This window comes from Pygocentrus nattereri, chromosome 1, assembly GCF_015220715.1.
Source record: "Pygocentrus nattereri isolate fPygNat1 chromosome 1, fPygNat1.pri, whole genome shotgun sequence".
NCBI lineage: Eukaryota > Metazoa > Chordata > Actinopteri > Characiformes > Serrasalmidae > Pygocentrus > Pygocentrus nattereri.
Window position 1 is genome coordinate 7,004,469 of NC_051211.1, and position 26,535 is coordinate 7,031,003.

Consider the following 26,535-nt stretch of genomic DNA (forward strand, 5'->3'; position numbering starts at 1 on the left):
TGGTTAGGATGCCTCCTGGATGCCTCCCTCGGGGGGTGTCACAGGCAAGTCCACCTGGGAGGAGACCCCGGGGAAGACCCAGGACACGCTGGCGAGACTATATCACCCAGCTGGCTTGGGAGCACCTTGGAATCCCTCCGGGGGAGATAGTGGAAGTGGCTGGGGAAAGGGAGGTCTGGGCCTCATTGCTTAGGATGCTGCCCCCGTGACCCGAACCCTGGAGAAGCGGAAGATAATGGATGGATGGATGGATGGAAGCCTTGAGTATCAGCAGGTACTAATCTGATTTTAAATCTCCTTTAAAATGTATAAACTTTTAAGTGAAGCAGCTCACTTAGGACGGTGCATCTAAAGTGGGCTATCATGTTTAAACTATTCAAATACTGCACAGCCAGACAGGAAGAAATGCACAAGTTTTTAAAATATCTACACAATTCAGTCATGTATATGTAAGCAAAGATATTCAGATTGTTTTGATGTGAAATGGTTCACTCTAGAGAAACTTACCGACTCAGATGTCTTTACAGTAGTGGTGATAGGAACCAGGGGTCATGATTTCTACAACACAAGTATGGCCAACACAAAAAGTGAACCTACACGTTTTTGTCATTTGAATGTAGTGGTGATGGTAAATTAGTCATATATCTTAAAAAAATAATGTTTCTTTGGGGACTATTTTGGCCTAATAACACCCTGCATGTGCCACTCCATCATGAATGTTTAAAAATACGTTGTATGCTCAAATCATATCTTAAAGCTATCATAAAACAATATAAGGTAACATTCATGATCATTTAATGTAATAACTTTCTGTGAGGGGTTTTTACAGGCATTAAACTCTTCCGACATCTGGTTCCTATCACCACCACTGTGAACAATTCTAGAAAAGTTTATCTAGAACGGAGAATTTCACATTAAACTGCTCCCTGAATGGCTCCCTATGAAGGACATTTGAAAGGTGTGGATTTCCCTGTTAAGTACACTTAGAAGCAAGTCTTATTGTATTTAAATTTAAGCATAAATATAGATATTTATATACAGATAAATATAGAGAACATCTACTTTTACTGGAGTCATATTTTCTCAGCAGGTATTTGACGTAAAAATAATAGAATTGCAAACATTATAACACTGCTGTCAGAAGAAAACCTTGTATCTCTATTTTTGTCGTTTTTCAGTTTTTCACATAATTTGAAAATGCCTGTTGTTCTTTACATTGCATGTTCATTTCATGATGATTGGAACAAAAGAAATGACCCAAAATGACTTGGAAAAAATTATGGTTCCATTGACTTACATTGAAAGTAAAGTAAGTTTTTACCTTCTCCTGTCAAGTTACTATTTTGGAGATATACAACAACAGCAACAAGTAACAAACACACCAGAAACATTCATGAAATATTGTCAGACAAAACCAAGGCATCACACTGTTCCAGGATTCCATAGAAGCTTTTATTAATTTACCATTTTAATGTAGCTGTAGAAGCACATCTCCAGCCACGAGCCATACAGTACATGGTGTTCAGCAGATGGTCCCAACAGGCCAGATTAATAGTACATTACAAACTTGCATAATATTTTATATTTTCCCATCTCAGATAACCACAACACCAGGACTCTAAGTGCCATAACAGGTGTCCATTACGATTTCAGCACATTCTTCTAAAATGGTAATGACAGCACAATAGAGACGCTCCCACAATCACTGACCGTTTAGTTACCACCATTTGTTTTCTGCAGATAGTCCAATCAGTGACGCATAATTTCAAGAAATTTGGAAAAGCGCTAACAGTTGCAATTTTAAGCAGGTAATAAAATCCACCGCATAGATCAACGCACGGACTTCACAAATCGCCATTTGAGTCCCTTTAAACACTTCAGTGGAATAAAGTACACAGACGTACATACAAGCCATTCTCACCCAATAAACAAACATCAATCAGTTCTTTCAATTTATCAGTTTTTTTTTTAACAACCAACCATCAGAAACTCCAGCTTCAGTTCATTTGGCACCAACGTGATGGGTTTTATTCCAAAAAACACTATTTAAGAAAGATATATTCAGCGAGTACCTGGCAAAAATACTTCTGTCTTTAAACTGAGCTTATCGTGATTTTAAAAAACAGTAGAATCAGGGATCTTACATCGCACACTCGTGTCACAAGTGCACAAGCACTAACAAGCAAACTGAGCGTGTCTTATCAGCCCAGCTCGTACAGTACCCCAGTGGAACATTTCATCACCAAGTTAGGACGGTGAAATAAATTGGTCCAGACATGTAACATAAAGGTACACATGCTTTAAGCAGATGTAAGAGACAGAAGTTGGTCATAATCCATAAAGGACAGCAGATGGAAAATGTCCTATCACACAATATGCCGAGGCCTCTGCGCACACACTGGACTGTCCTTTCCTTTGTGTTTGTGTGCATCTTCTTCAGGCTGATTCTGGAAACGCTCCGCTGTTATGAGCTTAATCTTTGTGGATCTTCTTTTTCGGGTCCTCATCATAGGACACGCCGTATTCATTCACTCTGGTCTTGTCAACAGGATAGAGCCTGCAGAGGACACATACGAGCTTCCCATTAACTTAGGCAAATCTACACATACACCAACCAGGCATAACATTACAACCATTGTTTCTACGCTCACTGTACATTTTATCAGCTCCACTTACTATACAGGTGGGCTTTGTAGTTCTACAGTTACAGACTGTAGTCCATCTGTTTCTCTGATACTTTGTTAGCCCCTTTTACCCTGTTCTTCAGTGGTCAGGACCCCCATGGACCCTCACAGAGCAGGTATTATTTGGGTGGTGGGTCATTCTCAGCACTGCAGTAACACTGATGTGGTGGTGGTGGTGTAAGTGTGTGTGTTGTGCTGGTGAGTGGATCAGACACAGCAGTGCTGCTGGAGTTGTAGCAAGATTATATTTCACAGAGGGCTGGGCGATATGGCCAAAAATGTTATCGGGATAAAAAAAAAAAAATTCATATAGTTTGATATTGATACATATTGCAATAAATATCAAACCATTGTTTATTTTAAGTTTGAAGGCTGATATTTGCTCCTGGGTGGTTAATCTGTGTTTTAAATTATTCTTTATGATCAGAACATGAAAAGCACTCACCAAACAGTGGATTATTTCACATTTCTGTCGTGGGACAGTGGGAGAAAGTTTCTGGTTAGCTGTTTTTACCAGCTGGAAAAGCACGGCCGCAGTTTTTCTAATAGTCAATAGTCAATTTAAGAGAGAAAACAGATTATTTTAGCTGTCTGGTGGCGAGTGCTAGGCTATCTGGTTAAGTGTAAACCGTTTCGTTTCTCAACAATGTCAGCTTAATATGAACAGCATACACTAGCTGGCTCTTACGCCGGTGATGGATCACACTGCCTTACTGCCATCAGTCCTACCGCAACCATATCAGAGCCTATCACAGTATTCAGACACCAGCTAGCAGACGACTGGGTTCCTCTATTCTATAGAGAAGTTAGTCAGGTTTGAGGGGTGAACCTCAGTATATCTGACGCTCGCTGTGGAAAAGATTTAACCGCAGTGTGATTTTCTCGCATCAGACTAACAAGAGTCCTCCTTTTAGGTACGTTTAAACTGAAATTTGTGCTTTTTTAGTGCGTTTGGTTTACGGTAACATCAGTTTGGCCGTGCTGCGCGAGTAACAGAGCTTCAAGTTAGCCTGCAGCTAAAAACAGCTAGCCTGGAAAGACAGTGTCCTCCCACTCTTCAGTGCCTCTCAGCACCCTCAGTTTAATTTCGTTTAAATCATTGCTGTAATGAACCCACTTCTTTGTTTTACTTTCGTTGCTTGGGAATAAACTAATACTAAAATATGACTGAGTGCTGTAACAGTGCTGGATTTGTGAGGAGCAGACATGATTTAATGCTTGTTAGGATGTAAGGTAAGAGCTGAGTTCACTCTAAACCAGCACAGTTATGCCACTTATCTCCAGTGGTGGACAAAGCACACAAATCATGAACTCGAGTTAAAGTAGAGATACCCAAGGGAAAATGTTATAAAAGTATTTGCCTTCAAATGTACTTAAGTATAAAGTAAAAGTACTAAAAGAGTAATTCTGGCTCTGATGTCCTGTTATCATTTTTATAACCAGACTGGCTTCATGAACTCATTTCAGGTGAAAGTCCTCCAGCGTCTCTCTTGGTAAACCAGTCTTTTAATAGAACATCATTAATTAGTGACGCTGACGTCTATTAAAATGATCAGAAGCACAAAACACTGAAGGTAAACAGTTTCCATCAGGGAGAACCGAGTGGCGCTGAAATCACTTTTTACAAACAAAGTTTCAAAAGTTTACAAAATTTTAACGTTGAACTGTGTGCTGCACTGGGTCAGTAAGACCAACAGGTCAAAACCAGCTCTAAACAAAGTGACCGCTGGGCCCTGATTGGTGCTCTGGCTTTGTATTTTTATACACACAGAAACCAAAAGGAACGACAGATTTCTCAAAATGTAGTGGAGGAAAAAGTCAGATATTAGACTCTGAAATGTAGCGGAGTGAAAGTAAAAAGAATGGAAATACTTAGTAAAGTACAGATACAGGAAAAAACTACTTAAGTACAGAAACTAATTACATTTATTTAGTTACTGTCCACCACTGCAAATCTCATCACTCACACTCACAGGAGTCAGACGTTGCTACAGTATCTTTGGCGACTCATTTCACTCTTTGACCCCCACCCCCTCTAATCATGTTAAAAAACTGGATTTTGGCAAAAGCAGAGAGTACGGAACCCCTAAGGGGCCATGGTTTAAAAAAAAAAATGACATTGCGTTTACTCGCAAATGTTTTGCCTTCCCTCGCTAAAAAATGCTCATCAGATAGCAAGCAAACAGCACTGCCTACTTTAGAGCTCTGTTTTAACATAGATAACGTTAAAAGCTGATTTCCCAGTTTCACCAGTCTGGGCTGCGTTTATTCAGCAATCGTTCTGTTCTGTGTCTGTAAATGTAGCTTTCACTGTACGAGGAAACTCGGTCTCAGTTTGTTACCACTCAGTTACCTCAGTTACCACACAGTTTGTGTCACTAACAGCAGAATCATGTTTGAGTCTGAGAAGCAACAGTGTCTTTATATTTCAATCCAAGATCAACATAAAATTCAACAAGCTGCTTCATGTCTGAGCATAAGCAAAGCACAGCTTTTGCAAGGGAACACAATGTCGTTAACTTTTTTTTTTTTACCACGGCCCCTTAGGGGCTCCGTAGAGGAATGCCGCTTTCCTCGCAGTAGAAAATGCCACCAGGGCTGTTGCTAGAATGTGGGAGTGTGAGAACGGTGTATTAAATTAAACATTTATTAAACATTTCTTATATTTCTATCGAGGAATGTTATATTGCAATAATTATAGTTTCATTGCCCATCCCTAATTTCACACCATTTTTACTCATGTTTGTCGATCTGTTTGTCACGAAATCTTAACAGCTGGCATTTTTTTTTATTTTGTAAAAAATATACAAAATGTGATCAAAACGGAGATATAATGTCCAAGAGTTTGCAGACACCTCTTTTAATCAAGCAATAGAAAAGCGGTGCCAATAGAATGGGATGTTCTGGAGCAGATGCCTATAGTCATCATGATCAATACCAGATATTGGCTACAGGGAAATAGAGCCTCCCAGCAATATCTAGTGTAAAGATTTCCCAGAAGAGTAGAGTAGAGCTGTTATTGCAGCAAACGGGGATAAACTCCCTATTTAACCTTCATTTCAAAAGAAACAAGTGGGTGTCTACAAACCTTTGGACATAAAGTGTATGTGAGATCTGTCCAATGAAATGGGACGCATTTCTCACCATCTCTGATAAAGGTAAATGAGGAACACGGCATCATCCCTAAAGCAGGCCAGCCGATGAGAGGTTGGCATGGTGATGATGAAGGCAAAGACGTCATCAATGAATGTGTTGAATGCCTGAGGACCAAAAATAAATAAGCAACTAAATAAATAAGTAAACAAAATATGCGCTACCATTGCTTCTACCATTTTCATTTCTCCTTAAAACTCTATGATACTTACTTTATACATAAAGGCCTTCCAGGGCAGATGAGCCACTGATTTTAACTGTTGAAATTAAAGACAGAGGTTAGTGACATGGGCACAGAACTCGATTAAAAATGAAGCATCAGTACACTACACTTCATTTGATACTTCACATGATTGCACTGTAGATCTGACTACCTGCGCTTTTGCACATTTTACTGCACTTTATCAATGTCAGCTGCTAGAATTACTGTATCAACCAAATACTGTTTACTATGTGTTGCTGCTCTAGTTGCTACCTCAGTGACTGCTATACTCATATACAGTATACCTGGCTATCTGATAATCTGCTAATATGTCATAGTATGTTAAATCCTCCTTTGCACTGCTCCACAGACTCTCAGCACCGTGTACTGCCTGTGCTCCACTTTGTATTTATTGTACTGCCTGTGCTCCACTTTGTATTTATTGTACTGCCTGTGCTCCACTTTGTATTTATTGTACTGCCTGTGTTCCGCTTTGTATTTATTGTACTGCCTGTGTTCCGCTTTGTATTTATTGTACTGCCTGTGTTCCGCTTTGTATTTATTGTACTGCCTGTGTTCCGCTTTGTATTTATTGTACTGCCTGTGTTCCGCTTTGTATTTATTGTACTGCCTGTGTTCCGCTTTGTATTTATTGTACTGCCTGTGCTCCGCTTTGTATTTATTGTACTGCCTGTGCTCCGCTTTGTATTTATTGTACTGCCTGTGCTCCGCTTTGTATTTATTGTACTGCCTGTGTTCCGCTTTGTATTTATTGTACTGCCTGTGTTCTGCTTTGTATTTATTGTACTGCCTGTGCTTCGCTTTGTATTTATTGTACTGCCTGTGCTCCACTTTGTATTTATTGTACTGCCTGTGCTCCGCTTTGTATTTATTGTACTGCCTGTGCTTCGCTTTGTATTTATTGTACTGCCTGTGTTCCGCTTTGTATTTATTGTACTGCCTGTGTTCTGCTTTGTATTTATTGTACTGCCTGTGCTTCGCTTTGTATTTATTGTACTGCCTGTGCTCCGCTTTGTATTTATTGTACTGCCTGTGCTCCGCTTTGTATTTATTGTACTGCCTGTGCTCCGCTTTGTATTTATTGTACTGCCTGTGCTTCGCTTTGTATTTATTGTACTGCCTGTGCTCCGCTTTGTATTTATTGTACTGCCTGTGCTTCGCTTTGTATTTATTGTACTGCCTGTGCTCCGCTTTGTATTCATTGTACTGCTGGCATTAGCTTCCAGTTTGCTGACATAATACCTTATAGTTTATCTCAAATTTATTGCTTCTTACAACTTGAAATATTCATCCAAATCCAACAGGACCCGACTGCGCACGACTGTTCAGGACATTGTGTCAGGCTCAGCACCACACAACGTTTATCCTAAAAACATCTGTTGTTCCAAAGCACTGCTTGCGGCTAAAATTTGTGAATTTAAATTTCATTCTGGAGAGCTGATTATTTTATATTTTTTATTGTACTAGTCCATGATCTGAGGATGGCTTTAATTGTCACCATGTGTTAATTGCCTGCAATTTCCCTCCGGGATCAGTAAAGTTCTATCTATCCATCTCTCTATCTATCTATATATCTATCTTATTCAGTGCTATCATTAGAAATATCAGTTATCCGCTATTTTGACTAATCGACTGGTTCACGTGAGTCAGGTTTGAGTTTCTGAGAGTTCAGTTGTTCTCAGGTCAGTTTCAGATTCAAAACTTGATGTGTTTTGGGTCAGGAGGGGTCCAGACAGAATTCGGTCGGCTTATATTGGATTCAGACTCAAAACGGGAAGCCGTGAGTTGACGATTTCTGGCCCAATTTAAACTATTGTACATTCTAAACGGTAGCTTCCTTCTGCTATTGCTGTAACAAAATCAGATGACCTGACTGTCTGCTTATCAGGCCTTTAATTTAGAATAACATGTACTGTTTCAGTTGGGCTGACCTTGTAGTTCACAAAGAGTTGAGGTAGCATGAAGAGAAATCCAAAAGCATAGACTCCTGTTATGGAAAAGAGGAACATATGCACAGGCCCATATAAGCATTATATGTTCAGTTCAGAAAAAAATGATATGGTCGAATTCACAATGATTTATAGTTATTGTGTACTATATAGGTGCAACATCCTAAAGTGCGAGTGGATGAAAGTTTCCCATTTATACAAAATGTAGTTGATCAGCCATTTACAGAAAACACATAAGCAAGTCTATTAGAGATTATTTAACAGCTCGACACAGACTGAGTCAAGTGTGTGATGATTTGCACATGCAGTTTACTCAATGTTAACTATACATTAGCTACATTAGCCTCACAGCTGTAGTGCAAGATTAAGATTAAGAGATCCTTATTAGTCCCACTACAGGGAAATTTCACCTCTGCGTTTATCCCATCCGTGCAGTGAAACACCACAGTGATGCACCCACACTAGGAGGCAGTGAGCAGACTTGCATGGAGTGGTGGGCAGCCCTATCCACAGCGCCTGTGGAGCAGTTGGGGGTTAGGTGCCTTGCTCAAGGGAATTTCAGTCACGTACTGTTGGTTCAGGGGATCAAACCAGCAACCTTCTGGTCACAAGGCTGGTTCCCTAACTTCCAGCCCACGTGACTGCCCTCAAAACTAAGGATGCGAACTTTAGATACCAAACATGTCTTGGCTGATCAACTACATCTGGGATAAGGTGTGGAAATACGTAGTTTTTTTGCCAAACTATCTCCTTAAAAGTGAAACCTTCATGCATTCAGGGGGCAGTCATGGGCTGGAGGTTAGGGAACCAGCCCTGTGACCGGTAGGTTGCCGGTTCGATCCACTTGGCTGACAGTCCATGACTGAAGTGCCCTTGAGCAAGGCACCTAACCCTCAACTGCTCCCCGGGCGCCATGGATAGGGCTGCCCACTGCCCCTAGTGTGTGTGTTCACTAGTGTGCATGCATGTGGGTGTTTCACTGCATGGATGGGTTAAATGTGGAGGTCTAATTCCACAGTGTGCAAAAACAGTGACAAATGGTACTAAATTCTAATTCATTAGGATATGAACATCCATAAAAAGCTAACATTTCTGGAAGAATGTAGTAAGGTGCCAATCCAAAAGGTTTGGGTAAAACCTACCGTTGACTAAGCTGTTGATCAGCCAGGAGTACCAACTGTTTAAAAAAACAAAAATTAAGGGTTAAATCATACGTGAATCCTGCTAAACGCGTTCAGAGCAATAAAAGTAGAAAAAGCATTTTACCTTTTGTACTTCACAAACACAAGTGCATAAACTGCTCCACCCACACACAGTGGATACAGCAGGTATGACAGGTACTTCATCGCCTGAGGAGGAGAAGCAGCACGCATAGGGAGAAGATAAGCTTATTCATTTTAAAATCAGATTTAGAATGAATTTTATATAAAAAAAAATCATACCAAACTATCATATTCCTCTGTCCTCTTCTCCGATTCATCAGACTTGCCAAACTGAAAGAAGGATGTGCGATACCAGTTACATTTACGGCATTTGGCAGATGCTCTTACCCAGAGCGACTTACAATTTGATCATTTTACACAGGTAGGAGAAGGCAGTGTTAGGAGTCTTGCCCAAGACTCTTATTGGTATAGTGTAGGGGGCTTGCCCAGGCAGGGGACTGAACCCGTCTACAGTATAGAACAAAGGAGTTACCCACTACACTACACCAAACACCATTACTCAGTTACTCAGAGCAGATTTGCTCAATTCAGCAAAAGAAGTAATGCAGAAAAAATACAGATGTCAGTGTCCTGAGAGGCCGATGTGTTTCAGCTCGCACAGGAAGTCTAACACACTCACTAGGAATGTTGGCTTCCCTCCCTTCCACATAAAGTAGATCTTGAAAGCCTTCTTCACTTTCCACACCTACAAATACACAACAACAAAAAAAAAAACAACTAAGAAACATTTATTACAGGAAAATAGGCCACTTTGATCTTTTTAGATCATGCAATGGGTCATAGTTCATCATATCGCATCATTCATAAGACAAAATTCTTATGTAAAATTACTTGATAACCGTTCGATAATACAGACCAAACCAACCCAAAATCAAAAGAGCACCTTTAGGAATACTATTTAAAACTCAACACATATTCCAAGACATCAATGTTTGAACCCCTTAAACTTTATTTATCTTATAGTAGTAACAGTATCTCAGTAACTACAATTAATTATTCAGTAACAAACATGAATTATGCTGTAATTAGTACAAATTATTCAGTAACTACTATAAAATATTCGGTATCTACTATGAATTATTCAGTTCTAGCTATGAATTATTTGCCATCTACAATTAATTTTCCTATAACTACTACAAATTATTTGATAATCATGAATTATTCATGCATACGCTATGAATTGGTCAGCATCTACTAGGAATTATTCAGTAACTACTGTGAATTATTCAGCATCTACTATGATTTGCTTACTATTTACTAAGAATTATTTAGTATCTACTAGGAAGTATTCAATAACTACTATGAATTATTCAGTATCTGTTATGAAGTAAAAGCTTAAAAAAGAATAAAAATGTGCCAGTAATATAAGATGGATGATTATACCTGACTGTGTTCAACTTTTATTCACTTAAAATGTGGGCCCATGCAAATTTGTGCAGATTTCAATACCATTCCTGGCATTCAAGCCCTGTTTTTGGAATAACTGAGAGTTGGGAGGTGTGCTGAGATATTTCAGTCATACCTCAATCAGAGATCCTATTCCAGCAGGGATGAGCACCAGCAGGCTAGTCTGTTCATCCAGCAGGTACAGGAAAATCACTATGGTGCTGAAACACCTCCACAGCACTGCAAAAGCACAGATCAGCATCAGGGCTCAGCAAACTTTTGTCAAGCTACACATGCCCTGCGGCCAAGAATAGCTCATGTAAAACACATCATTTGCTTATGTGAGGAAAAACAAAACCGGTTCTGTCACCTGCTTTGCTGGACATTCCCACCATGCTCTTCTTCTGCTTCCAAAAGCTGATATCATTTTTAAATGCCAAGAAGTCAAACAAGAGCTGAAAAGAATATCAGTGTTCAATTGTAGTGTAGCAAAGAAAGAATCACACAAAACCTGAATGATGCTAGAAAATACATTTATACAGACTATATGCATGTTATAAATATGAGGTTATACTTACATGAAAGGCAGCAACAAAGAAGGTAAGGGCTAGAAAGTACAGATTGGTGTCCACAAATATGCCCTTGATTTCATCTGCGTCTTTTTCAGTAAAGCCTACAACAGCAAAACAGTAAAGTTACCATCTGTGTTGGTGTGACTGCAACCTTCACGAACTGAAACTGAAACAGTTTCAGATCAGCTATACAAAAATTGTGAACAATACCAACTAATTTTAAAATAGCAAGTCAATATTTCAAAAACTGTCATTATTTTGAGAGATTTAATCAAAATTGTGAGGAAATAATGTTGTATTCATAAGTTTGGGCTGCTGTTATCAAGTTATTACATGCTCTACAGAGAACACACACACACACACACACACACATTTTCTAAGCCGCTTCTCCCTCAGGGTTGCGGGGGGGGGTTGCTGGAGCCTATCCCCGCGGTCATCGAGCGGAAGGCATGATACATTTTTTTAAATGTATAATTACTGTTTATTTGTTGACTTTAAAATATTGGAAAAAATGACACATACAATAGCCCGTATAAAATGTAGAACTCAGAAAATAAATATAAATTGTGCACTAAAAAAATGGAGAAAAATGTCATATTAAAGTGTGTTTTCTGTAAGGCATGTGTTAACCTATTTTCACTTATTTTCACAAGAAAATCAACAAAACATGTCATTTGACTATGGGTGTTATTGCAGCTGACTGGATGGCAGCTCATCATGTCATTGCTGATCTTTTATGAATTAATTTTTAAAGATTTAAAGATGTAACACTACTGCTTGCTGGTGTAAAGCTCTGTATCTGGACAGTAAGTGTTTATTTGCTCAATCCCTCTAACATTAGAATAAATACACTTAAACGATCTATTGGGATTGTATGTATGTGAGTGAATGAGCTTAACCATTTCCAAAGCTCAGCTTGAGGAGGACCAGTACGTACAGATGCAATCCAACACTTTATCTGCTTAATCCTTCATTAAATCAAAACAGGTGCCGCCTATGGAACTGAACAAATGGCTGCAGATGAGCAAGAAGTCAGGAACCAAGCCTGTGTTCTCCTAACTCTTTAATTAATAACTTTGTGAAAAACAAAATTCTGACTGTGTTTTATTTCTGATGATGCATTATTCTAATAATCTCATGTTTTTACTGCAAGTCTTATGCAATCATGAAAACGGTTTAAAACTAATAGATAAATCTTTATAAACTTTTGTATCACATTACAAATACTGTGATACTGTACAGCAGCAGCTCCCTCACTCAAAGTTACTACACAAAATGGTTCATGGCAGGGAGGTAAGATGTTATAAGGTGTATATAGGTTATATGCAGGCTGTTATAAGGTGAAATAATCCCCAAAAGAAAACATATTTCCAGATTTGATGCTTTTTTACCATCGTCAACATCACAAACAAAACTCTGGTGGTTTAGCATAGTTAATAAAATGGCTATTTTGTAAACCCTACTCCATATCACCACCACTGTAAAGAAATCTGAGTCTATAAGTTTCTCTACAATTTATCATTTCACGGAAAACACTTTGAACTTTGTTTACATTTCTATGATTAAAAACGAAGAACATTTAACACGTTGGTGAAAGTCCCCTTATGAGTGCTCCATTCAACCACACAAAGAACACTCCGCTAAAGAATACAACACGTTTAGCTCACCAAACTGCTGGAGGGAATAGACAGCGTCCTGCATGTGGATCCAGAAGCGCAGCTTGCCCAGAGCTATGGTGTCGTAGGAGATGGTGAGGGGCAATTCTGTCGTGCTGCTGTTGATCTCCTGCAACAGATGTGCAGTTTGAATATATGCTGTGTCTAGAACCACACAATGAAATTAACCGCACAGCGTGATCAATGAAATAGACCATTAACATACCACTAAATCCTTCACTCTGTTACTCAGCTGATCGATGAACAGCAGCGGCAGGTACACCATTTTCCTACCACTCTGAAATCTGCAAGGCAGACAGAAAATTTGTATCTTGGTAAAAACAGTGGAACGTTGGTATGTGTGCATGTGTCTGATGTTGGATGCATTATATAAGCAGTCAGCAACATGCAGCTGATCTACTGCCCTGTTTTGGCTCCACAGCAGAATCAGAAATAAAATAATCCTCCTTTGCAGTAAAATAAAGCTCTGCAGATCGTTCAACAGAGTTTAAAAATAAATGGTCTTACACACTGGAGTTCATTTATAACTGTTAATTCACCCTTTAACCCTGAAGACTGACGCACAGACTGCTGGTCACCATAGCAACGCAGGCAATCTCGCCTAGTTAGTAGCAAACAAAACAGCAAAGAGAAAGATTTAAGACGAACATTGATCATTTGGAGACAAATTGACTTATTTGCATCTATAATCACTTGAGCTGGTTTCCTGATACGTTTAATCTGCAACAGAAACTGTCAAACACTGAAAAATCGCAAAGTTGAAGTCGCTTCCCATTCGCTAGCTTCTTGTTCGAATTTTCCCATTCCACCTTAAATAGTGCAGTAGTTACATTCTACACATTGGAACGGTGAATTTTTAACAAGAAGCTGGCGATTGAGAGGCGACTTGAGCCCTGTTAAAAATCTAAAGTTGAGAGATATTTTGAGAGATATAAGAAGCTGTTCTACTTTTGAGGAAAAGTTTCCTGCCGGAGATGCGAGAAAAGCAACTATAGCTGAGCTAAAACCTAAAGCAGAGCAGAGTACATCTGCACTTTCGTTTATAGTGTATTTTTTTAGCCTTTAGTAGCACATTAGGACATACTGAGACACATTTACTGCCAAGATGGTAAAATGGACATTGTGGCTCCCAATGTGGTTTGATTTATGCTGAAAGAACTAAATGTTAAATGGCTCATCTTAACATTTGGGTTGCCCACCCCTGCATTATAAAGAGAACACCAGCACATTTTAAAGGGATACTTCAAAAATTTGATATAATATTAGGCAAATCTAATTTAGGTTAAAAACTTAACAGCGTGACACAGTTTGAGGCAAGTGCGTGATGATTTACATACTTTGTACGATGCCAGTTTGTGGGATATAAGCTTCCATTGCCTGTTAGCTATATTAGCCCTGTAGCTGATGCCAAGGCTAATGGACTAAATTTATAGTAAAGGGAAAATCAATTGTTAACCAACCCAGCTTTAAAAAGGAAACGAACTGAAGGAGATGTACTGTTACTATGCAAAAGTCAAAAATGTCAAAAACGGCCTTTAAGCGCAAGTTATTCATTTTTCAGCGTTAGGGAAAAAATGTACTTAACAATATTTCATATAATAATTATATTGAACAAAGAAGCCTCTAAATCAATTTTTGTCAGTATTTAATGTGTCCACTTTTTGCCTTTATTACAGTTTCCATTTTTACCAGACACTTGCTTTCAGTTTTCCAAAAGAATCTACAGGGATAGTTTTCCACACCTCCAAAGTTCAGTCTTAGAAGTTGGTTGCACTTTCTGTTTCCCAGGTAATGCCAAACACATTCTGTGATGTTGAGGTCTGGACTCTGGGGTGGTCAATCCATTGTTCTGAGAACACCAGCGCCTTCTTTGTTTGATGGGTCTGTTTCCTTTTCTCAGTGAGGCTTCCTGACAGCAGCTGCACATCCTTTCAGACCCATAGCGTTGCGTTGTCTTCTCACAGTGGAAGGATGGATGTGGATGTTTTCAGATCTGAAGCAGCTGTCTTCCAGGTGGTTGTTAGGACTCTCATTTTCTGTATATTTTAATCATTTTTGGACTCCAGTTTTGGAGGCTCCTGTTATTTTGACTTTTCCCTTCTTTATACAAGTGTATTACCACCTTTTATTTAACCTCCTCAGAAATATCTCCTGATAAATGAATAACTTGTAGTCAATGGCTTTATTGACTGGAAATTAAATAAATGAAGGGTGGTCTCTGATTTTGCACAGCACTGAATACTGAAACACAGCAAATAACAAAATGCACTTGAGAAAACTCACACTTTCATGTAGCGATGCACGTCACTAGGCAGGGCCTCTCTGTCAAAGTGGAAGTTCTCAGCCACAACGTTTAGCGTCAGACGGGAGCGCCAGTGGGACACAGGACGGTCCAGCTTGTCATCAGCACCCATGTTTGGGTTCTGCTGTTGCTAAGTGACAAAGATTCTTAAACAGTCACAATTTGTTGGCTACAAAACATGTAGACGCACTATACACTGACTGGTCACTTCATTACGTACAACTACCTTGTTTCTATGCTCATTGTCCATTTTATCAGCTCCACTTACTGTATAGCTGCACTTTGTAGTTCTACAGTTACAGACTGTAGTCCATCTGTTTCTCTGATACTTTGTTAGCCCCTTTTACCCTGTTCTTCAGTGGTCAGGACCCCCATGGACCCTCACAGAGCAGGTACTATTTGGGTGGTGGATCATTCTCAGCACTGTGGTATCACTGACGTGATCGTGGTGTGTTAGTGTGAGTTGTGCTGGTATGAGTGGATCAGACACAGCAGTGCTGCTGGAGTTTTTAAACACCTCAGTGTCACTGCTGGACTGAGAATAGTCCACCAACCAAAAATATCCAGCCAACAGCGTCCTGTGACCACCGATGAAGGACTAGAGGATGACCAACACAAACTGTGCAGCAGCAGATGAGCTGTCATCTCTGACTTTACATCTACAAGGTGGACTGACGAGGTAGGAGAGTCTAATAGAGTGGACAGCGAGTGGACACAGTGTTTAAAAACTCCAGCAGCACTGCTGTGTCTGATCCACTCGTACCAGCACAACACACACTAACACACCACCACCACGTCAGTGTTACTACAGCGCTTAGAGCAATCCACCACCCAAATAGTATCTGCTCTGTGTCACTAACACCTCTATAATTTTAAATAATTAAATAATCACCTGAGGCTCATCCTCGCCTGTGATCAAGCTGACCTCTGGAGGTTTGGGCAGCATGTAAGTGGTGAGCTGTGTCACCAAATGCACCTGCCGAGGATCCTGCCATGGCGACATTCCTGGCTGGTGCACGAACACCATGGCGTACAGTGTTCCATTTTTCCGTGTCTTCTTGGGCAAAGACACGTTTATCAACCTTCAGGACGAGAGGAGAAGCACTTCAACTCTCCAGAGTCTACCAGCAACATTAAACAGCAGTATGAACAATGCAACTGCGCTGCGTTCAACAACAGCAGATGCTGTGTGACCTGACGTCCCACCACTACAGGACCGAAGCGCATTAATTTACCTCTCAAACCTGGTGTGCACATCGAAAGCCTCCTCTCTGTGGATGAGACTGTGGCCACCTTCACCGTTGGGTCGCAGCGCAGTGTAGATGCTCAGCTATAGCGAAAGACAGAAAAAGAAAAGATTCAAACAGATGTTTCCCGCTGCATTTACTACAGAAGCCCAATCCCGCCAGACAGAGGAGGATATAAACATCGGCCAGCAATTTTTTCTCCTCCTCTGTTTGTGGCAGCAGTACGTCAAAATTTTGACATAGTATCTCTAAATAATAAATTATTTTCTTACATTTTTTACATGTACACAAATGAAGATTTGCTGTGTCAATAAAAAATGACTTATTTCCTCAAAATGTTAACATAGCCTGTCAAAATAATGTCTCACAATCATATAACGTTTGAACATTCCCAGTCATATTATATTATAATATAATAATGTTCTGTAGAGGATGCATTCCCTTACTTACACTTGGTGCCCAAACTTATACACCACTGTTTTTTCTCAAAATGATGACTCATCTTCTTGGAATACTGACTTAATATTTTGAAATGATCTCACTTCAAGATAATAACTTACTTCTACTTTACTTACTTTTACTTATATAACAATGAAATAACTCATCATTTAGTATATAGACTTTAATCTGGTTCTTCAGAATGATGGATAATCAAGAATATCGTGAGCGGCTTTCATGAAAATGGTTCTGTACAGAACTAAAAAGAGTTCCGCTGTTGTTACGATGTCAAGCTTGTACATAGTAGAAGAACCATGTTGGCACTAAACAAACAAACAAATAAATAAATAAAATTTAATTAATGACGTTCCCCCGCAAAATATGTGCATTCCCTATAATATAATAATTGCCCAAAATATAATGTCAGATAGCAAGCAAATGGCCCAGAGGTGCCCAACGGTATACAGCCAATGTTAAAAGCTGATTTCCCAGTTTCGCCAGTCTGGGCTGCGTTTATTCAGCATTTGTTCTCTTCCGTGTCTGTAAATGTAGCTTTCACTGTACGAGGAAACTCGGTCTCAGTTTCAGTTTGTGTCACTAACAGCAGAATCATGTTTGATTTTGAGAAGCGACACTGTGTCTTTATATTTCAATCCAAGATCAACATAAAATTCAACAAGCTGCTCCATCATAACACAAAACCTTTGCAAGAGAACCCCAAACCTTTGCGAGAGAACCCCAAACCTTTGCAAGAGAACCCCAAACCTTTGCGAGGAAACCACAAACCTTTGCGAGGGAACCCCAAACCTTTGCGAGAGAACCCCAAACCTTTGCGAGAGAACCCCAAACCTTTGCGAGTAAACCCCAAACCTTTGCGAGTAAACCCTAAACCTTTGCGAGAGAACCCCAAACCTTTGCGAGAGAACCCCAAACCTTTGCGAGTAAACCCCAAACCTTTGCGAGAGAAGCCCAAACCTTTGCGAGAGAAGCCCAAACCTTTGCAAGAGAAGCCCAAACCTTTGCAAGAGAACCCCAAACCCTGTGAGAGAAGCCCAAACCTTTGCGAGAGAACCCCAAACCTTTGTGAGAGAGCCCCAAACCTTTGTGAGAGAACCCCAAACCTTTGTGAGAGAACGCAACGTGATTAACTTTTTTTTCTTTTAACCACGGCCCCTTAGGAGCTCTGTAGATTACAGTGTGCAGGTGTGTGTTCTCTGTAGAGGATGTGTTCCCTTATTTACACTTGGTGCCCAAACTTATACACATCACTGTTTTTTTCTCAAAATGATGACTCATCTTCTTGGAATATTGACTTAATATTTTGAAATGATCTCACTTCAAGATAATAACTTACTTCTACTTTACTCACTTTTACTTATATAACAATGAAATAACTCATCATTTAGCATAGACTTTAATCTGGTTCTTCAGACTGATGGATAATCAATCAATATCGTGAGCGGCTTTCATGAAAATGGTTCTGTACAGAACTAAAAAGAGTTCCGCTGTTGTTGCGATGTCAAGCTTGTACATAGTAGAAGAACCATGTTGGCGCTAAACAGAACCACATATAACACATTCTCAATCAACCAATCTAAAGAACCAGTTTGCCATGTAAACAACCATTTGCATAAGAAATGGCTCTATACAGAACTCATAGTTCTAAATAGATCCGTTGTTTTTACCTTTAAAGAACCATTGAAGAACCATCTTTTTAAAGTGTGTATGTTTTTTTTATCATTGTAGATAAAGAGATAGAATCACATAAACATGAGAGAGATACACACACCACAAATACAAATACACACATACATACTTACATATACACACACACACATATATATGTATATATATATATATATATATATATGTGTGTGTGTGTGTGTGTGTGTGTGCGCATGTATATGTATGTGCATTTGTATGTGTATATGTATGTATATGTATATATAAATGCACATATATATGTACACACACAAATATATACACACGCACACTATATATTATATATATATATATATATATATATATATATATAGTAACAAATGCATGGCCTTTGACACTGTGCTCACCTGCAGTGGAGGATTTGAAGCCAGGTAAGGGCTGATGCACTTGTCGCTTCTGGGGTATTCGCAGGGTTTAGTGTAAACTATACCATACATGACCCAGCAGGTGTGGAGGACGTAGACGATGAAGACCCCCACTATGAGGGTGGTGAAGGAGGTCTTCTGAAACATGCTGCTTTGGCTGTTTAAGCTGCCTAACTAGGACTCGTGCCGATATCTGACTCTATTAAGCAGCAGAGGACCGACATGAGGCAACGCTGGCCGCTGTCAGATCTCACTGTACACAGAGACCAGAGACGCCCGACATGCTCCCACCCGCTGGACTGTCAGCTGGACGCAGCCAGATCTTCAGCGCGGCGCTAGCGCACCCACCAGATCCCACTCACAGCCGCGCTCATCGCATCGGGAAGCGTCTCTGTGTGGCGCAGATGGAGCCGCAGGACCTACAAAGCTCACAAATCCCCTCGATGTAACAGCGGCGTTTGGGCAGAACTGAAGATTTCACAACCCGACTGCGAGGCTTCCTTCCGTGAGTGAGTGAGTGAGTGAGTTCCCGGGTTGCCAGATTGCTCTCGTTGGTACTCTCCTGAAAGGGGAATTCAACCGTTTTTTTTTTTAATTTCTGCACAATTCAGTCACTGAAATGTGAACAAAGTCATTCCGAGTGGTTTTCTGTAAAGTGGCTACTTGTAGATAAACCTGCAGACGTCTTTATAGAGACTCCTACGGAGAGGAACCAGAAGAGCAGATATAGACGTTTTATTTATTTAATTACTAATTCATTACACGCGCCTTCTGAGTTTTCGTAGGTAATATTGATGGTGGTAAAATAGTGGTAAATGTAGAATTATAGGTCAAAATCTCGTTGCATAACTATATTTAAAAATACATTTCACGCAGCTTCCTGTGAGGGGGCTTTTAGCGGCATTAAACTCTTCAGGCGTCTGGCGTCTATCGCCACCACTGTGAATAATAATAATAATAATAATAATAATAATAATAATAATAATAATAATAATAATAATAACATTAATAAAGCACAACATTATGATAACCAGACATCGAAGTATTCCAAATTTACTGCCAAACGCAAAAAAGAAAAGTATACATATCCTCTTATCACTTATCGTTTCAAAGGATGCTCTGTTTTTTATTTTAAACACTGACATTTTCGGAATTTATTTTGAAAACGATTAAAATGTTTTGCACGTAGTGGGTGGATTTCGCGGCGCTGGCAACCATCCTGCTACGTTGACGGTGAATGGGGGTTCCTGCGCCGGAAGCAGTCGCCAGTGTTTGAGTAGCGTTGCGGTAACGTTTGTTGTTCGCGCTACAATTTTTTCTCACTCGGGTGGAGGATTTTCTGTCAAAATCCACCGCCACCATGAAACTCGTCAGGTAAGCCGTCTGTAGAGGATCACAGTAAACAGATGCGGCGATTAGCTGCAAGAAATCGAGCCCCGTTTTGAAGGATGGCGTTAGATTTTACGTAGCGGCGAGGAAGCTAACAGGCTAACTCGCCGCGGAAGCGGGAATGAATGACCGAACTCGCCCGAACAGCGGGGACCCCCTTAATAAACTCCCGGGTTCGTGCTAATATTTCGCGAGGCTCGTTTAAACATGCTCATAGTACTTAACTAACTAAGCTGGGTCTCGCTAGCTGTGAAACGCGACGGCCCACAACGGCTGAAAGGTTCAGAAAGACGAGAACCGGCGAAGCACTTAAGGTAGCGCGGTGGAGTTAAAGTGAAAGTACTGCACATTATGTTTGGTAGTTTAGCCCTACATATTTCATATTAGATACCCTTTGACTTCTAGTCGGCTTAAAGTTTAGCACGGCTTTGTTTACGAAGCTGAAGTTGGCTCCTTGTGCGCCACTATCTTGTACGAACTCCCCGGTCCACCTTAAATGGTGCAGCAGTTACATTTTAGCGCCTCAATTTAAGGTCAATTCGAAAACTTCAGCCTGTGCTTTTGTTTAGTGGCCAGTTTAGTCTTTGAGCGTTTGGCAGTGCACATTCAGACATGAAGCCAAGGGAAAGTCCACCAATGTTTTCAATTTTTTTAAATAATTCATTATAATATAAAAATTGGTTTAGATTGATTGATGTGAAACATGTCACATCAGGCTGACTTCCAGTGGTCGTGATGGGAACCAGAGGTCACCATGTCTGCAACACACACAGCCATTTCATCTGCTATCAAAACCACCAGGGAACCCACACGTCTCCCCTGAGCTTGTACATGTAATATTGATGATGGTTAAATAGAAGTAAATCAGAAAAGGCCCATTTTCTATTGGGACTTTTTTGCCTTGCAATCTTAGACGAATCCCTCCCCCACGAATGCCTTTTTGCACGTTTTAGGCCAAATCCTTGCCTCAGATCTTCAGTGAAGCACGCTTGTGTGTTGCAGGCAGCGTGTTTTTAACCATATCGTGTAATGTCTGTGTGTGAGGGAGCTTTTAGAGGGGGACGTCTGGTTCCTATCACCCCCACTGTGAACAAAAGAGCATTTCACATGAATTCACTCTGAGTGACCGTTCACATCATAATCATTTAATTATGAACAAATTTTGAGAAAAAATCCCAGATTAAGTTGAACCCAGAGAACCGGAACCGCCACAACGACGGCAGTTAATGATTTCATTGTATTTTAGGTCATTTTTATGCCACAGAAAGCATCTAATTTGTCCGATGGGGTAAGTTTTGTTAGTTGCGTCAGGTTGAAATATACTGATTTGTTCTGTGGTCACAGAATTACAACTGTCTCACAGTCATGAGTAGAGTCCATTCAGCGCTGGTATTTTTATACCTGGTGTGAAAATATGAGCTTTTGTCACATTAAACTCTTCACAAAGTGATCGTTCTACAATACCATCACTACAGTTTACATTCTGGTTAGTCTTATTGGTGATGCACTAGTTCTGACTCTTGACCGTAATTATATTTTTCAGGTTTTTGATGAAACTGAGCCATGAAACGGTTACCATTGAGTTGAAGAATGGCACCCAGGTCCATGGCACCATCACAGGTGAGATTAAAGTTGTCCATTGAGTATAAACCCTTGTGAATGCTTTAATCTTTCTCAGAGCATTGCAGGCGCTTCTCTCCATGAAATTAGTCTAGTTATTGCAGTTGTGACGCTGCAATCCTGCAGCACACACTTAAAAATCAGGGTTTTTTTTTAAATAAAGACAATGGTTCTATGTAGAATCATGAACATTCATAGAACCGCTTCCATGATTAAAGGGTTCTTTGCATGATGAAAGGGTTCTCAGATTGATGAAAGTGCTGTATAGGGTTCTTCTATTGTTATGATGGCAACCTTGCAATAGAACATTTCCAAAAACCATCTGTAGCACATCAACCTGAAGAACCCTTTCCCGATGAAAAGAACCCTTTAGTCCTTCAAAGGGTTCTTTGAATGACCGTGGTTCTGTATAGAACCATTTTCTTTACTACTTTAAAGTTTGCTACTTTTTAAGAACCCTTGAAGAACCATCATTAAGTGTGTAGGTTAAGCTGTAAGCTTAAGAGGGGAAAAAAATGTTTCATTAATTCATGACTTTAAATTTCACTGCAAGCCTTGCCTGAAAATACAGCCGATGATGTTTATTGCTGTTTTTTTTATATATCAGGTGTGGATGTCAGTATGAACACCCACCTTAAAGCTGTTAAGATGACCCTGAAAAACAGAGAGCCCACCCAGCTGGAGTCGCTGAGTATCCGTGGCAACAACATCCGCTATTTCATCCTGCCTGATAGTCTTCCTCTTGATACCCTGCTGGTCGACATAGAGCCCAAAGTCAAGTCAAGGAAGAGGGAGGCTGGTAAGTGCAGCCGTTGTGGTTAAGGGGGAGAGATTAGTGGTGCTGAACAAGAACTGAAACGGTACAAGCGTTAAATGGCACCACATGGTGGGCAGAGTCGTTTAAGGCCATTCTGTTGATCTCAGTCTTGTCCAGCAGTTGGTCAATATCCTTATGTTTTACCTTATTAATCTGCTTCCAAGGGAAATCGGTCACTTCTTTGCCTGAGCATGTCCATTCTGGGAGCAGCACAGCATCATCAGAGCAGTGCTGCCTGGGCAGTGCCTTGTCCATCCAGGGACACAGCTTTCTCACTAAACTCAAAGGCTTTTTACTTAATGATTTTGTTTTTCCCCCTTTTTTTTTGATGGTTGTTTGGGTGTTCTATATATAGATCTAGATAAAGCCTGATGATGACTTGGTAATCAGTATATAATTATTTTTGCCTATCTTAGACTAAGGTTAGTTTTATAACACATAAAGCGATAGGACAATGTTTTCTTCAACTTCTTTATTTGCCTGTAGCGTTTAATTGCTTTTCCAACAATGCATTAAAACAGGTGGGTAACTTTAGCGGCTAAATAAAGCTGGTTTGTTGCCTTCTGTACTCAGAACATTTTCCCATATGCAGTATGAACAAATAAGCTTTCTGCTTTTCACCTACTCATCACAGTAACTTCCTAAAGTCTTAGAAAACAAAATCGAGTAGCTTACAGTTTTGTGACCAGTACAGATGTTAAAAAGGGGAAAATCACACGACCAACTATTTTGACCAGTTAAATTATTTCATTTATATTATAAATACACTTCAGTAGTTTTGGTTAAATGTAACTGAGATTGTCAGTTGTCAACTGAATTGTGAAATACGACTTCTGAGTGGTCATATTTGTTAAAGGAGCAGTGTGTAAGATTCAAGGAAATCTGTTATCTTAAATGAATTACAGTATACAAAACCATCTCATCAGTGTCACTTATAAACGCTTATAATTAAGAATATTGTTTTCGTTAGTTTTGAGTGAGCCCTTCATATCTACATAGGAAGCGGGTCCTCTTCCAACATGTTGGGAGTTTTGAGTTCTCAGACTTTGACAAAAGGATTCATGTTATATAGGACTGGAAAAAGCAAGCAAGGGTGAGTCCTTGTTGTCAATGTAGCAAAAACGTGAAAAGGCGAAATGAAATCAGGAGAGGCGGCAGCAGAAAACCTGAAAATGTACAGATGAATCCATCGTCTCGGTGCAAAAAGCAAGCAAACAAACGGCACCTCACTCTGGTGAATTGTTTATTAGAGGATAAAGAGGAGGATCAGTTACTGAAAGGTTCAGCTTGTGTTGTGAGTTGAAACGCAGTAAGCCGGTGCAAACAAAGTAGAAACGCTGTGCACGTTATCTGGAGCCATAAAAAGCCAACCCAAAAAAATTCAGTGTTTTCAGTATTTCACATACTGGGCTGCATTCAGTGTCTAGCTTAAGTGTCTTACTGTAACAGCAGGTCAGCACTGCACCGTCTGGTTGAACTGACCAATTTTTAAATTTTTTATTTATTTTATTTTATTTTATTTTATTTTATTTATTTATTTATTTTTGCAGTGGCTGGCCGTGGCCGAGGAAGAGGACGGGGCCGTGGCCGAGGAAGAGGACGTGGAAGAGGCGGACCAAGGAGATGAATCTCTTAAGCCACTGTGTTTTCTGCTGTTTGTACAGGACTTTTTGTTGTTGGAGAATACTGATTTTTTTTTTTTTTTCTTTTTGTACATTAAACTTTGCTCTTTTGGAAGCTATTGTTTTGTCCTGTGTTAATTGATTAGTTATGGCAATGCAGTTGTGTTTGTAATTGTTCTGAAAAGTGTGCCATGGCATTTACATTTAATAAATCGCAAGTTTAGAAAAGTCTTTGTGCGAACGGCTGTAATGTAACATACAGAAAGAGTCGCTAAACTGGTTTGGCCAAATGTTCAGTTTTGCTGTTAAGTGTTGTTAATCAAAAACATTATGTTTGAAAGTGTTCAGGCTACAGCTGCTTAAAGGTGCACCCACTGCTGCCGTGGACATTCAGTTGCATGTACACAGCTTGTAGACAAGCACCTTCCAATGCCTTTGGCTTGAGTTGGCGTGGCATCATCCAAAATCAGTACCTGACCTCCCTAATGCTTTTGTAACTAGATATCTACAGATACTTGCAGCAATGTTTCAACATCAGTCGTGGTTAAAACAAAGATGTTAGTGTAAGTAGTTCTAGTAGTACTAATAGCATTTAATACCTTGATTGTTTTAGGGTGTATATGAGTCAAATGTAATGTCTACAGAAACAAGCTGTCTGGGCAGTTTTGGTTTGTGACTAAATACAACCCCAATTCCAATGAAGTTGTGTAAAACAAAAACAATGCGATTATTTGCAAATCCTTTTCAGCCTATATTCAATTGAACACACTACAAAGACAAGATATTTAATGTTCAAACGGATAAACTTTATACTTTTTTGCAAAATTTCACTCATTTTGAATTTGATGCCTGCAGCACGTTCCAAAGTCGGGACAGGGGCAACAAAAGACTGGGAAAGTTGAGGAATGCTCAAAAAACACCTGTTTGGAACATTCCACAGGTTAATTGGAAACAGATGAGTGTCATGATTGGGGATAAAGGGAGCATCCCTGAAAGGCTCAGTTGTTCATAAGCAAGGATGAGGTGAGATTCACCCCTTTGTGAGCAACTGTGTGAGCAAATCAACATGCAATTGCAAGGAATTTAGGGATTCCATCATCTACAAACCATAATATCATCAAAAGATTCCGAGAATCTGGAGAAATCTCTGCAAGTAAGCGGCAAGGCAGAAAACCAACATTGAATGCCCGTGACCTTCGATCCCTCAGGCAGCACTGCATTAAAAACCCACATCATCCTGTAATGGATTTTCCCACATGGGCTCAGGAACACTTCAGAAGTCTTTTTCAGGGACGTCCTGCTTATTTCAGCAAGACGATGCCAAGCCACATTCTGCACGTTACAACAGCGTGGCTTCATAGTAAAAGAGTGCGGGTACTAGACTGGCCTGCCTGCAGTCCAGACCTGTCTCCCATTGAAAATGTGTGGCGCATTATGAAGCGCAAAATATGACAGCGGAGACCCCGGACTGCTGAGCAGCTGAAGTTGTACATCAAGGAAGAATGGGAAAGAATTCCACCTACAAAGCTTCAACAATTAGCGTCCTCAGTTCCCAAACACTTACTGAGTGTTGTTAAAAGGAAAGGTGATGTAACACAGTGGTAAACACGCCCCTGTCCCAACTTCTTTGGAACGTGTTGCAGACATCAAATTCAAAATGAGTGAATATTGCAAAAAGCAAAGGTTTGTCTGTTTGAACATTAAATATCTCGTCTTTGTAGTGTATTCAATTGGATATAGGTTGAAAAGTATTTGCAAATCATTGTATTGTTTTTATTTGTTTTACACAACGTCCCAACTTCATTGGAATTGTGGTTGTACGAATAAAAGTAGTTGTAACAGTAGGAAGTATTAAAGGGTTTTACTGAAATTGAGTTCAGAGCAGCAAATGTTTTTCTGAAGTCCTGTATTCCACTGTACTGACCTATCGGTACTCTTTATAACGTGAAGGACTTTTGTTTTGTTTTTATTGTGTGCGTTTGAAATTTTACATTATTGCTTACAACTTCAACGTTAAATCAGAGCTGGTTTATGAGGAGCCGGGCCACTTCCTATTTCCCCTGTTATATCAAAAACAGCAGAGGGCGCCCGCGAGTGAGTCCTCAATGAATGGGAGTGAATGGAGCTCAACGGCTAAAAACTAAATG

The 26,535-nt window shown here is 39.9% G+C and overlaps 2 protein-coding genes across 2 annotated transcripts; one reads left to right on the forward strand and one right to left on the reverse strand.

Annotated features, from left to right (window-relative positions):
* Nucleotides 1-1,433: 1,433 nt before the first annotated feature.
* On the reverse strand, nt 1,434-19,484 carry clptm1l (CLPTM1 like). Its single transcript, XM_037541379.1, has 17 exons — nt 18,923-19,484; nt 16,404-16,498; nt 16,061-16,250; nt 15,150-15,298; nt 13,072-13,150; nt 12,858-12,975; nt 11,197-11,291; nt 10,989-11,073; nt 10,755-10,858; nt 9,852-9,917; nt 9,452-9,502; nt 9,276-9,358; nt 9,152-9,186; nt 7,992-8,047; nt 6,050-6,094; nt 5,829-5,944; nt 1,434-2,557 (listed from the first exon to the last, which is right to left on the reverse strand). The coding sequence occupies exons 1-17, from the start codon at nt 19,085-19,087 to the stop codon at nt 2,473-2,475; spliced, it is 1,617 nt and encodes a 538-aa protein (XP_037397276.1). The 5' UTR covers nt 19,088-19,484; the 3' UTR covers nt 1,434-2,472.
* A 683-nt stretch (nt 19,485-20,167) lies between these two features.
* snrpd1 (small nuclear ribonucleoprotein D1 polypeptide) lies at nt 20,168-24,507 on the forward strand. The gene is made up of 4 exons (XM_017700578.2): nt 20,168-20,314; nt 21,873-21,949; nt 22,557-22,748; nt 24,317-24,507. Exons 1-4 carry the CDS (start codon nt 20,301-20,303, stop codon nt 24,391-24,393), a joined length of 360 nt encoding a protein of 119 aa, XP_017556067.1. The 5' UTR covers nt 20,168-20,300; the 3' UTR covers nt 24,394-24,507.
* Nucleotides 24,508-26,535: the final 2,028 nt, after the last annotated feature.